The 13,665-nt window shown below is 51.4% G+C and overlaps 1 protein-coding gene across 1 annotated transcript in view; it reads right to left on the minus strand.

The window, feature by feature from the left end:
• Window positions 1-438: 438 nt before the first annotated feature.
• LOC144180390 (calcium uniporter protein, mitochondrial-like) overlaps window positions 439-13,665 on the minus strand; it is a 207,962-nt gene continuing 194,735 nt past the window's right edge. The window contains exons 7-8 of the mRNA XM_077708747.1: window positions 11,399-11,602; window positions 439-2,343 (exon numbers count right to left, since the gene is read on the minus strand). Of these exons, the coding sequence (XP_077564873.1) occupies window positions 2,131-2,343; window positions 11,399-11,602 (417 nt within the window). The 3' untranslated portion in view covers window positions 439-2,130. The remainder of the gene's footprint in view (window positions 2,344-11,398; window positions 11,603-13,665) is intronic.

A 13,665-nucleotide genomic window follows, 5' to 3' on the forward strand; every position in this document is an offset into this window, starting at 1 on the left:
CCGGCAAAACCGGCGTGAAGACATACCTTGTTTAGTAGGCCTACCAGGCGGCACAGCCCCAAAAACTATAGGATAGGGAGTGCAACCCTAAATTAATTGTATAAGCATTCTTCGGTTTAGAAAGCACTGCCAGACGAGCCAGGTTTTGTCAAAACTGTTCGCACAGACGTTGTTGAAAGCCGATGCGGCCAGGAAGAAGCCCGCATGGCACCCTCCTTCCCCCCTTAACCAACCCCCCCCCCCCCCCCCCCAAAAAAAAAAAAAAGAAAATCTGCGACAGCGGGAGGAACACTCTTCGAAACAAGAAGTTGGTGTTAAAAACCTGGGTTCAACGCCCAGAGTACCGCGAAATTTCCACAAAGCGTGATTAGACCAAGTTATTTGAAGCATATTTTATCACAGTTTTACCTGTTGCGTATCAAACTTACAAAAGATGTGAACGCTTCCGCAACAGTTTATTGTAAAACCGAATTTTCAAACAGATCCCTCTCGACCTACGGCGTCTCGGGCGTAATATTTCTATAGGTGGTTAAAAACATTCGTTGTAGTTTTAAAAATAAATAGAATTCTGCTTCAAATAAATAATTATGCGTTAAATGTGTTCAGTTTTTACAGGTTTCAGAAATTCGTTGCAATAAAGTGATAATGTTCGTAAAACAAATAAGCTAATCTCCAAAGCTGAAACTCCGCGGGCGACGATCAACCAGAAATTTGTTTTTTGTGACAGTTCCACATGAAAAATATAGCAGCTTACTCGTGAAACCCCTGCCCGTTCTCCACAAAAACCCTTCATTGATCGCTTGAATCTCTTACAATCACAACGCGATAAAAATCTCTTCGCACAGCCGCAACGTTCTCCCAAGGCATAAGCGGGTGGTGGGCCAACGTAAAGACTAGATGACCCATGGTGGGACAGCTGGTGGCTAGATGCGCAAGTGTGAACCGCGCGAATTTTTGACGAAGGACACGTACCAGAAGCGCTGACTCCCCACTCATCGTTTGAATGCAAGTTGCGATAATAAAAGAAACGAAGGTTGCCAGGACTGCACAACCGCTGTTTCGCTGCCGAACCTATATCGCCGCTTCTGCATTGCCCTGCCCGCCTGCAAGGACGCGATTTCCTTCTGCGTAATCGTCACTGAAGGCACGCTAACAGTTAATGCCTTTCCATGTCAGTGTGGCGTTTATTATTGCAACTCGCATTTAAACGATCAGTCCGCGCTTGGGCTGTGCGCTCACCTCGGTCGAAAGTGTGCGCTGCCCCCCCCCCCCCCCTTGTATCTGGACGACCCACCGCTGAAGCAGCACTTCACAGTCAACAGTTTATGGATGCAAAAAGAAAAATTCTCATAAGTACCACGAAACGACAAGCCGTTGAATTTGAAGCTCCTCTCAGTGTATCAATTGCCCCAAGGGAAGCTTTTCTGGTTGCGATGTAGACTGGAAACGATTAGTCTGCATGCAACAGGGTACCCAGCACCCGCTTCGACGCAGCCGCTCTCATGAACGCGCCTTTACAAAAAGGCTCTCTGATGAGATAAGTACGCGAAAGAATTAGAGGAACTAGAGCCTCGTCGAAACAACGCAGTGGCTAGCCAGCCTCCGTCTAAGCGACGTTTTCGTGCTAGCACAGCGCCCGTAGTGCGGCTCAAGAGAAAGACTCATCTTTCGTGAAATAGTTCTCTCGGTGCCTACAAACTCGCCCATTTCGAAACGGAAAGCCTTGATGCTGGAAAGCGATTCTTATCGCGAGTAACTTTAACCGGCTGTGTCTCCCCGGAGGCACGCAACGCACGCGGGATACGTCCCCGAGCTCTTACAACCAGCGGTGCCCACTGCATACCGCAGGATCCACGAAATCCCCCCCAAGCTTCGAAGGAGTGCGATCGCACGCCCTCAACGTCCCCGAGGAGGCACCCTTTCGTCCCCCACCCTGCAAGGGACTCTCCCAAACGCGAAAGCCTGCAGAGAGTCCGAGGGGCGCGAAGTGAGCGTGTCCACAAAGTGGCAATGACAACCTTCAGTTCAAGACTCGGAAAGACCGCAAACTCTGCGGAACAGCAGTGCCACTGAAGGCAGCTGGCGCTGCGGAGACGCGTGTGGAGGAGCCAGAGAGGAAGAGAAGCTAGACTAGCTGCTGTCGTCGCTCTTGACGGGGGTGCCGAGCTCGCGCACGGGCAGGTGCTTCTGCAGCGGGTCCCTGAGGCGGCGCAGCTCCTCTTCGATCTCCTCCAGCTGGTTGCGCAGCTCATTGTAGCGGGACACGTCCATGCCCTGGCGCCGGGCGAACTTGTAGAAGGCGAGCAGAAATTGCCGGTCGCGAACCTCCGGAAGCACGTAGTCCTGCGAACAACACCAGGCATAGTTCGGACACTCTACATCGGCAACTGTGCAGCGCCGCTGCCTGACATTTTTCGCTCTTTTAGCGACAGCATTTGCAAGACCCCAACTCCCGTGGAAGATGCTTCCTGCACCTCTGTTTGAAGCGCGGGAAGATTGTAACGGCCTGTGAGAAGTACTCTGAATATGCGGCCCAACAGCACACTTACAAGCTGGCGCGAAGAAGCTGCTGGAAAACCTCATACAGTCCAGAGTTCTTTAACACGTACGCCACTCTTTCTTGGGCTGAGTAAACGCGGACATGCCGCCCGAACTTCCTGTCACCCGAACCAGCGGAAAAAGGAAACGTAACAGCCACAAAAGATATTGCACCACAGTCACTGGTGGAATCCACTTTTTCTTTCGTGTTTTTACAGACCTGGGCTATGTGCGCCATTGTGGAGGGATAATCTGCACCGAAGTGGGGGGGACTTTGACGTGAGCTTTCGTTTGTCGCCCGCACCTGAAAAACGGCCTGATCCATGGGATCGGCGGCACAAAGCCTTTAGGGGCCACCGCGGCGGGTCGCCACTGGTGGGAATGGAAGCCACGTCTTACGGGTAAACAGGAGTACCACTGTACCACTCCCGATTGCACAGGATCAAACGTGACCGCTGCCTAGACTCGGTGCAGTCCTAATCAAGGAATGTGCGAGGGAATTGGCAAGGCCTTTCGATCAAGGGCACGCAAGCTGCGGCGTATTACGTGACACGAAAACGGCGTCCTGGATCCAGTTCTCTCAGCGGCCGCCGCGGCGGTACCGTTCTGGGAGAGTTAGCTGCCGCACTCCTGGGTCTATTTTAGCCTTCGAGTCACAAAGAGGCACACACCAGTTGCCCGCTACAGCACCGCATGAACGAAACTTACTACCACAAAAGCGCAAACAGAAAAAGGCCTAAGTAACAATGACAATTACATTCCATACCCGCACCACAGGCGTTTGAGGGGCCGTGCACGCACGAACGCTAACGATGCGCATGCTTCCATACACTTGATTCAGCATCACTGTCATGTGGTAAGAACCCATACCCGAAGGGGGATTGGCCCGAGAAGAAAATGACGAAAGAAAAGACGAAGAGGAAGAAGAATCAGCGCACGGGATGGAAAGGAGGATTGGAAGGAACCAATAAAGAAGGTACACAGGGTGACCGAAGAGGAGGAGAAGGTTATCTACGACAGCAAATTGGAGCCTCACACGATATAATGCGAGGTGAAGACGGGGAGAACGAAGTTGGAGCAAAGAGAGTGGAGCGGGTTCTTCGGAGGAACGGTGGCAAGTTCGGGCCGTGCCTGCACATCGCACCAGCGGCATCGCACCGTTTGGCAGCGGGCTGCCCGGAACCACCGATTACCAGCAGCTGCGCTCTGCTGGCCTCCTGCTGACCGGCGGCATCGCACCGCCGGCGACCCGTCGAGCAGTGCCCCACGACGCACCAGCGGCACCGCACCGTCTGGCAGCGGGCAGCTCAAGACCACCGATTACCAGCAGCTTCGCTCTGCTGGCCCCTTGCTGAGCCGCGCTGCTCAGCGAAGCCGTGGCATCTCACCACGGTCATCCCGACCACTGAAGAACACCACCCGCCATCGAGACGAGCTGCTACGTTCGGAAACATGTAAGCCAACCGTTCCACTGGGCCACGTCATCGGCGTCGCACCGTGTTCCTAGTAGTACCGGAGGTGGGATTTGTTTGAGTTGGGCATTAACAGTTAACGTGTTATAGTGACGTTTTGGCTAGATTTTTTGGGTAGTGTGAGGTCGACCTTGTTTTTTATGTATTGTGTGATATGCTTATGGGTTTGCTATGATTCTGTTCGTTTGAGTAGTTTTGTTTTGTAAATATATTGTGTTGCCATCAAATGAACCAACTTGAGCCTCATTTCTTCGCCGCGTGAGACGCGTGACAAAACATTTGGCGAGCCTGCCAGGAATTTATCCTTGGCCCAACCACACGTCTCACCTGGCGGAGAGATGGATCTCGAGAAGATTTTAACCAGGGCTAGTACATCAGGTATGAACAAAGAGCAGTTTTTTGAGTTGTTAAATGAAGAGTGGCGCAAAGAGCGCGAGAGGCGGTCTGCCCTGCTAGAAGAGTTGGACCGAGAAAAGGCAGAGTTAACGCGGCGCCTCGAGGAAAGGGAACGCATAAATAACCGTGGACGCGCCGCACGTGAGCCTGAAGGCACGTGGGTCGCCGACCTCCATGAGGCACGTGAGAAAGAAAGTAGGCAGATTTCCGACAGTGAAAAAGCACGTGCGGTTGACAGAACGCGGTGTGCACACCGCTATGAGGAGAAAGGCGCGTTGGAAGCGCGAGGCGGTGAAATGGCCGGTGGTGGCAGAATTGCAGACGAGGTGCCTGAAAATGAATGCACTGAGAAATCACCTTGCGAGGACAGCGAGTTGCTTCCTATTATCTCTGTTGAGCCAGTTCGTTTTATAGTCTCTGAAAGATTAATAATTCAGACGGAGGTACCCACCACTCCTTGCACTGGTAAAAATAGCATCCAGACAGCAAGCTCTATTGCTGATCTGGTCGAAATGCCTAGGACTATTGAGAGTACACTTGCTCCAGAAAAGGACAGTGCACATTCTTTAGACGGCTTCGCGGACCGCTCAGCGTCTAAGGCAGTAAACGGGATCACCAGTGCGCAGCCAAGTCAGGGGATTTTCGAGCAGCTAGGAAAGCTCCCTCAGACCCAGCTTCATGTGGTTGATGAAGAGTCCCGACTCAAGAAATTCAGGTTGGGAAGTAGACAGGAGTTTGTCCCAGGTAAAAGGCAGTGGATACCGCCCGGTAAAGGGGCTGAGATGCAAGGGGGCGAGAGAAAGTGCCCGCGTTTTCGTAAGCATGCGAAGCAGAGGAGGAAAAAGAAGTTGGTTCTTAGGAAGGTTCGAGTGCATGAGCGGAGCTGTGAGAAAAGTGACAGGGTAGCTGGGAAGTTCGCAGAGTTAGCGCACGCTACGAAGATGGCGCACAGACGACGAGCTAAGACCTGTAAAACGAACGGATGGCTCCGTAATCCTCACACAGGCCAAGGTGGCATCGGCCGAAAGATGTGCAGTGAGTTTTCCTCCGGGTGTAGCCAGAGGGCCAACGTCAGAGGCGAGCGAAAGCGCAGACGTGCCTAAAGAAGTTATACGAGAAGTTGGGAGAAACCTCAAAACATAGGCAAGGCCGGACATCGTTCGTATTCGAGGTGCTTGGAGGTATCCTTTATAGAAGGTGTGTGTTCAGCTCTGGTCGAGATGCCCTACAGTTAGTGGTTCCGAAGGATCTCCGAAGTGTGGTGTTGAGCTTGGGCCATGATGCCATCATGGCTGGCCACCAAGGAGTTAAGAGTACCTTGTCCAGAATCACGGAAGAGTTCTTTTGGCCCGGCATACACAGTGAAGTTCGGCGATATGTTAAATCCTGCGATGTATGTCAGAGAACCATGCCTAAAGGACGTGTCGGCAAGGCTCCACTAGGAAATATGCCCACTATTGAGTTGCCTTTCCAAAGAGTGGCCATAGATATTATTGGTCCAATAAGCCCACCTTCGAGCAAAGGAAACCGCTACATTCTAACGCTGGTCGACATGGCGACTCGATACCCTGAAGCGGTTGCTTTAAAGGCGATCGATACCATACAAGTGGCAGAGGCTCTCCTGGAAATGTTTTCACGTTATGGGGTACCAAAGGAGATTCTGAGTGATCGTGGATCGAGCTTTACATCACAGCTCATGAGTGAGATTAACCGGTTGATGTCTGTTCGGCAGCTGTTGACAACACCTTACCACCCAATGGCGAATGGACTCGTGGAGCGTTTCAATGGAACGTTGAAAGCGATGGTGAGAAAGATGTGTCAGGAGAGACCCAAAGATTGGGATAGGTATCTGCCGGCGCTTTTGTTTGCTTATCGAGAAGTGCCGCAGGCCAGTTTGGGATTTTCACCATTTGAGCTGCTCTACGGGAGACCGGTGAGAGGACCACTTGCGATTCTCAGGGAACTTTGGGCTAATGAGAGAATCGACACAGGATTGAAGACTACGTACACGTATGTCTTGGAATTGCGGGAGAAGCTAGAGGAAACGTGTCGACTAGCCCGTGAAAATCTCGAACAAGCAAAAGAAATCCACAAGAAGGCTTATGATCGCACCGCAAAGGATAGACAACTACGACCCGGAGAAAAAGCACTCATTTTGTTGCCAAGTGACAGCAACAAGTTAATCATGCAGTGGAAAGGACCATTCCCAGTGACCAGGAGGAAAAACGAAGTCGATTATGAATTGATAGTGAATGGGCAGAAGAAGGTTTTCCATATAAACATGCTAAAACAATATGAGGAGAGAAGACCGGAAAGACCACCAGAGATCGCATGCATGGGGCTAACCGAGGAAGTAGGATCTGATGTGGAGGTGCCTACCTTTAATGCTGAGAGACGTTTAGGAGTGAAAGATGTCATTATTAATCCAGGTGTGGGGGAGAGGGAGACGTCTGAGTTGAAAGGTCTGCTTCAGAAATACCAAAAGGTATTTTCCGACCTCCCAGGGAGAACGAACGTTGTCGAATGCCAACTGCGAGTGACATCAGATAAGCCCGTTCACATACGACAGTACCCCCTTCCACTGGTTGTCCAAGATGCTGTTGAAGAGGAGGTAGGCGATATGCTCCGACAGGGCATAATTGAGAGATCCACTTCAGCCTACAATGCCCCACTTGTACCAGTGAAAAAACCCGACGGCACTCTTAGAGTCTGTGTTGACTTTAGGGGCCTTAACAAAATTTTAGTGTCAGACGCAGAACCGATCCCCCGAGTTGATGTGGTGTTCGCAAAGGTGGCTGGAAAGAAGTATTTTTCAAAGCTTGACTTGACCAAGGGGTACTGGCAGATCCCGATGGAGGAATCTTCGAAAGAGAAGACGGCCTTTTCATGTTCTCAAGGATTGTTTCAGTTCAGGTTTATGCCATTTGGGCTGAAAACAGCGGCTGCCACCTTCACGAAGCTAATGAGAACAGTGCTGAATGGGTTGAGAAATGTGGAACACTACATTGATGATATTCTGATCGCCACGGATACGTGGGAGGAACATTTGGATACGTTGGAAGAGTTGTTCCGGAGAATACAACAGGCAGGAATGACAATCAAGCCATCCAAATGTGAGTTTGGATACAGTGATATCACGTTCTTGGGACATAAACTTGGCATGGGGCGAGTAGCCGCCAAAGAAGATATTTTGGAAAAGATTCAAGCCGCAAGACCACCCAAGACTAAAAAGGAAGTTCAGTCATTCTTGGGACTAACAGGATTTTACAGAGAGTTCATTCCTCATTATGCTGAAGTCGCCAATCCGCTGGTAGAACTCACTAAGAAGGGTGCAAGCAATGCAGTGAAGTGGACGTCCGAGCACGACAAGGCATTTGCAACACTCAAACAGCATATGGCGGCGCCTCCGGTTTTGCTAGCTCCGAATTTGCAAGAAGAATTTGTTCTGAGGACAGATGCCTCTAATGTAGCCCTAGGTGCGGTGTTGCTTCAGGAGAAAGACAGTGTATTACACCCCGTTTCATATGCCAGCAAAAAGCTCAATAATGCTGAAAAAAATTATTCTACAGTAGAAAGAGAATGTTTGGCGCTCGTTTGGGGAATCAAGAAGTTCCACATTTATTTGTATGGGAAGCACTTCAAGGTTCAGACGGATCATCAGCCCCTAGAACATCTAAGCAAAGCCAAATTGACAAACAGCAGGATGATGAGGTGGAGTTTGGTGCTTCAGGAGTATTCGTTTCATGTGGAATACATAAAAGGAAGGGAGAATGTAGGAGCAGATTGCATGAGTAGATTAGTGTAAGAGGATGAGGAAGTGTTGTCTCTTAGTGTTATGTATTGTGATTGAGTGTAGAATTTGAAGTTAGTTTTGGTAAAGAGTGAACTCGGTGTGTGATGAATCTTAGTAGTTTAGTAGGACTGATGAAGTAGCTTAATAGGACTGATGTTGTTGTGACGTGCGGACTGCGGACTTTGTTTTCACGAACCGCCGTGGTGTATAGCAGTTTTTTTTTAGGAAAAAAAAAAAAAAACTCTTCAATTTCGGGGGGTAATGTCATGTGGTAAGAACCCATACCCGAAGGGGGATTGGCCCGAGAAGAAAATGACGAAAGAAAAGACGAAGAGGAAGAAGAATCAGCGCACGGGATGGAAAGGAGGATTGGAAGGAACCAATAAAGAAGGTACACAGGGTGACCGAAGAGGAGGAGAAGGTTATCTACGACAGCAAATTGGAGCCTCACACGATATAATGCGAGGTGAAGACGGGGAGAACGAAGTTGGAGCAAAGAGAGTGGAGCGGGTTCTTCGGAGGAACGGTGGCAAGTTCGGGCCGTGCCTGCACATCGCACCAGCGGCATCGCACCGTTTGGCAGCGGGCTGCCCGGAACCACCGATTACCAGCAGCTGCGCTCTGCTGGCCTCCTGCTGACCGGCGGCATCGCACCGCCGGCGACCCGTCGAGCAGTGCCCCACGACGCACCAGCGGCACCGCACCGTCTGGCAGCGGGCAGCTCAAGACCACCGATTACCAGCAGCTTCGCTCTGCTGGCCCCTTGCTGAGCCGCGCTGCTCAGCGAAGCCGTGGCATCTCACCACGGTCATCCCGACCACTGAAGAACACCACCCGCCATCGAGACGAGCTGCTACGTTCGGAAACATGTAAGCCAACCGTTCCACTGGGCCACGTCATCGGCGTCGCACCGTGTTCCTAGTAGTACCGGAGGTGGGATTTGTTTGAGTTGGGCATTAACAGTTAACGTGTTATAGTGACGTTTTGGCTAGATTTTTTGGGTAGTGTGAGGTCGACCTTGTTTTTTATGTATTGTGTGATATGCTTGTGGGTTTGCTATGATTCTGTTCGTTTGAGTAGTTTTGTTTTGTAAATATATTGTGTTGCCATCAAATGAACCAACTTGAGCCTCATTTCTTCGCCGCGTGAGACGCGTGACAATCACCTCCTGCATTTTTAGAGCGCTGCTCTTAAGCGCCCCCTCCTGTGGTTTCGCGTAGCCGTCGGCCTCGGTGTAACCGAGCGAACGAAGACGACACCGGAGATAGACGAGATAGAGCGAGCAGGAAAGGGGAGGAGGAGAGTAAGGCGAAAGCGTAAGGGGGAGGGCGGTATGCTGAGGCCGTGCGAGACATGCTCGGTGACAGCGACACGCTGAGAGAACGCCAAAATAGCGTTCGCCGACATGCGGTCGCTGATGACGCGATTACTTCCTGGCAGCTATGCGCCGTCGCCGGGAAGACTGCAGTTCGCGCTGCGCTCAAATTTTGCGTTTGGGGGTATCGTAATGGTCAGCCAATTTTTTCAGTGCCAAACGCATTACCCGAGCGGCAGACCAGAACCTTTCCTCAACTCCTGACGTTCTCCCCCAATTGCTTGCCTTCCCAGTGCTTTGGTCACGTGACCGGTTACTTTTGGGGCGAGCATGATGGAAAGCGGCAACATAGTCATAACGGGCTCCATCACGGCGTTGAATTTTCTATCGCTGGCCAGAGCGCCGCTACTTCAGCGGTATCAAGCATCGGTTGACTTGGCAACCAGGCACAAGTCGCTCCCGAAATTCCGGATGGTCGGGTGAGTGCGGTTTGCTTGGGGCCCCACCTTGCGGAATGTGGCCGAAAGAGACGTCCCCATCACTCCCATTGTGAAGTAGGCGATGCGTTTGGCTGTGAAAAAATTGGCCGCGTATCTGCTCGCTTCGCTGCAAATATCGCCGAACGACGGTAGTCTTCTGCCGGCCCTGCTGCATGAGCGTCGGCGCGCCTGCGCTTCTCTGCCCTGATTTCGTCCTGGGTGTTTCCCTTGCGTTTTCTGGGCATGTTTTCGTGTCTTGGATGACCACTACCATGGTCGCTCAGAGGTCGAAAACCGCGTGATCTGGAGCCATCCTTTCCAGCGCTATGTGCACTTCACTCGCAATTGATACACTACTGCACGACTGAGTACTATTTCGTCGCAGCATACAGTCATAGAGAAAGCAAATGCGGACTGCGGAGGGCACCGTCGAAAATACTGGTGGCGACACCTGGCAGTGACCCTTGAAAATACACGGACATGCGCACCCACGACCACTGCCAGACGGCGCCACCACTATACTCGGAGATGGGCTCCGCGGTTTCATTTGCTATCGGAAAAATCAAGCATCCATGTAATTGTTAATAAAAGAACATTGCAAACACCAGTTGAGTACTACAATGTTTTGCCCCAGACATACGTAATGTTTTGTTTTTGCTCAACAATGTTGACAAGTATGAATACTGTCACCGGACTGAGATATTTAGAAATGGCTTTGCCTAAATAGATGTCTCGTTCAACAACTCTCTTTTACTAGGTCGGGCGGTTGAATCAAGGGTTAGACACACAGACAGACCGAAATTCCGGCATTCAAGCAGCCTAAGAAAGACTATCGCCCTTCAAAATACAGCAGGTGATGGTTCCGGCCAACAGCGCAACCGGCTTCTCCAGCTCGTCCACAAACGGTGGCGCCTTCACCGAAAACAGCGGCCACAACTATCAACTCCGCCGAGACGTGTTCGCCCAATGACAGCGGAGCGACCAGGCAGGTGAGCGGCCGTGGAAGTGGTGACCCGCTGGAGCTGCTGTTGGTGGTTCAGCTTTCTGGCTGGCTGCGCCGTAGGGTAGGGTCTTAGTTTGTGCATCGAGAGCTTTCAGAGAGCCTGCGGCTGGCCTTCATCTTAGACGTCGGCGAAAGGGGCATCACGCCCAGGGTGCCAGGAGAGCGACCGACGGGAAACCACATCGCGTTCTCTGCGCTCAGAGCTGGTGTAGTCCTCCCCAGGGAAACTGAGCCCTCCAAAGAAGTATCGTGCACCGCTCGATCCATCCCGTCTTGAAAAATCAGCAACTACGCCAAGCAATGCAAATGCAATGCGGAAGCCCATTTTTACACAGCTAGTGCCACGTTACGTTGATTCCCACCGATGCGTGGGATCGAAAGGCGCCGCAGCAGACTACTCACTTGTCGGGTGACGACGAAGTAGGCGTACATGGCCATAGTGGTGCCGTAGGTGATGAAGTATGTCACGGGTTCCATGATGTCCCAGGAGTACTCCCACCATGTGAGCCGGGCCAAGATGCCGAACTGGACGCCCATCAGGCCCAGGCCCAACCACGACAGCAGCGTCGTGCGCCGCTGGGACAGCGTCATCAGCTCGTGCTTCTTCTGCGAAGGTTATAGGTTATAGAGGAGGCTATGTTTAACCAAGCGATCTCTATAGGGACCATGCAGCTGGTCGGGTGGCGCCACCACTCGGCACTCCCGTCGTTACTGGAATAGGCCAGTGCATGGCAGTACGCAGCCTTCCGTTATTTTTGTCGTGTTTGCTTCGGGGCTTTTAATGTTGAGGTGGTGATGTGAGCGGATATGTGCGGTGAAGCGAAGTCTAGGCAGATATGTTGAGTTCTTTGGTGCACTAACGACTGCGTACACTCGTTGGGCATTTCTGAGGTTGGCTGTGAGCCTCATTGATATGGGCGCTTTTTGCGGCGCTGTACGCCTGGATCGATCCATTTGATTTGAGTGCGAATAAAATCATTAGCATTGCTATTCGTTTCTACCAGTTGAAATTATTTTCACTGGTTTCAATGACCGGTTTTCACACAAGCCTTGACGATGGGATACCTCGGTACGTGTGCTTTGAAGAGAAAGGCACTTACGTACGCTTTCGATTGCCGTGTGGCCGTGGAAACGTTGTGGAAGCTTACAATTTCTTTCTGTAACCGTGCGTTTTGTACCTTCTGTTTCCATGAGTGACAGCATGGGAGCCTGAAAGCTGAACTGGAACTCCCACGTTTGTAGCTCTCAATTTAATGAGACCTAAAGTAATTCAAACACTCAACAGACCAAGCTACAAGCCCTCGTCCTCCTCTCCTCATTTTACCACCTCTATGCAATAAAGGCTGGTACCGACAGACGGCCAAGGCGGAATAAATGTGGCAGAGTGTTAACGTCAGCCTGTGTTTTTTAATGCGTAAGCACTCCTTGCCGAGTGCCTCAACGCAAACCGCGTAATGCCTTGTCAAATTAATCCTTATAAGAGTAAATGTAAGTCATTGCAAGAAAACGAAAACAAAAATATGACCCAGGCAATGGCTGGCTTCATCAGTTCGATGAGCGGCACGGCATTGTTTTTAAGTCGATTGTCGGCGAGGCGGCGTCCGTAAGTGACCAAGATGTTGCAGCGTGGCTTGAAAAAAACGGAGAAGCTATTTCAAGCAATGCGGAGCGTGACGTCTATAACGCAAATGAAACCGTTATTTTGCCAGATTCTGCCGGATAAAACGCACGCTAGGAAAGACGACACATGCACTGGCGGGAAGCATAGCAATGTGCGCGTCACACCAGTTCTGTGCACTAACACGGATGGCAGCGACCGCCGCGTGCCCTTCCGTCATCGTAAAATCGAAGGAGTCGCGTTGCTTTAGGAGCTATGTGCCCGTGAGTTACAGGCACAACGCTAAGGGGTGGATGAGGCGCGATTTATTCGCGCAGTGGCTGAGCGAGTTCGACCGTGACATGCTGAGGCAAGGCAGGCGCGTGCTGCTCGGGGTGGATAACTGCTGTGCGCACCACGTGCAAGCTTTCCTGATGGCAGTGACCCTGCTTTTCCTGCCACCCAATATCACTTTTAAAGTGCAGCCGCTTGATTTGGGAATAATACGTGCCTTTAAGGCATCGTATGAGCGCCGCGTTGTGGAGCGCTTGGTCATAGCTGTTGACCGACCGGAAGCTAACTTGAAGCTTAGTGTTTCGCTGTATTAAGCTGTAGAGATGGTGAAGGCTGCCTGCTGGGAGGTGACGGCCACTTTCGTGCGGAATTGTTTCCAAAAGGCCGGCTTCGTCGACACACAACCTGAAGCCGAGCCTGATGCTTCCGATGGTCAGTCCGGTGGCGATTTTTGGCAGCGAGTCATCGACTCCGACATGGGGGGCCATGACCTCGGCTCGGACGATTTCGTTTGTGCCGATGAAGATGCTGACAACTGCGGAACCATGCAGGGACGAGGGCATCGTTAATGAAGTGCGGGGAAAGAGCGACGCGGAGGAATCCGACGCGGACGACAAAACTTCTGCGCCTGCGCCTATAAGCGCGCCTGTTTCAATCGGCTACATAGATGACATTAAACAACTTGTTTACAACAAGAGCCTCGGCGAAGAGCACGCGGCTCCTCTAAATAAACTGGAGACCGCCCTCATCACGTCTGCACTGCAGAAACAGCCATCAC

The sequence above is a fragment of the Haemaphysalis longicornis genome, unplaced genomic scaffold, assembly GCF_048455015.1.
Source record: "Haemaphysalis longicornis isolate Haplotype H1 unplaced genomic scaffold, Haemaphysalis longicornis Haplotype H1 scaffold_1, whole genome shotgun sequence".
Taxonomy (NCBI): Eukaryota; Metazoa; Arthropoda; class Arachnida; order Ixodida; family Ixodidae; genus Haemaphysalis; species Haemaphysalis longicornis.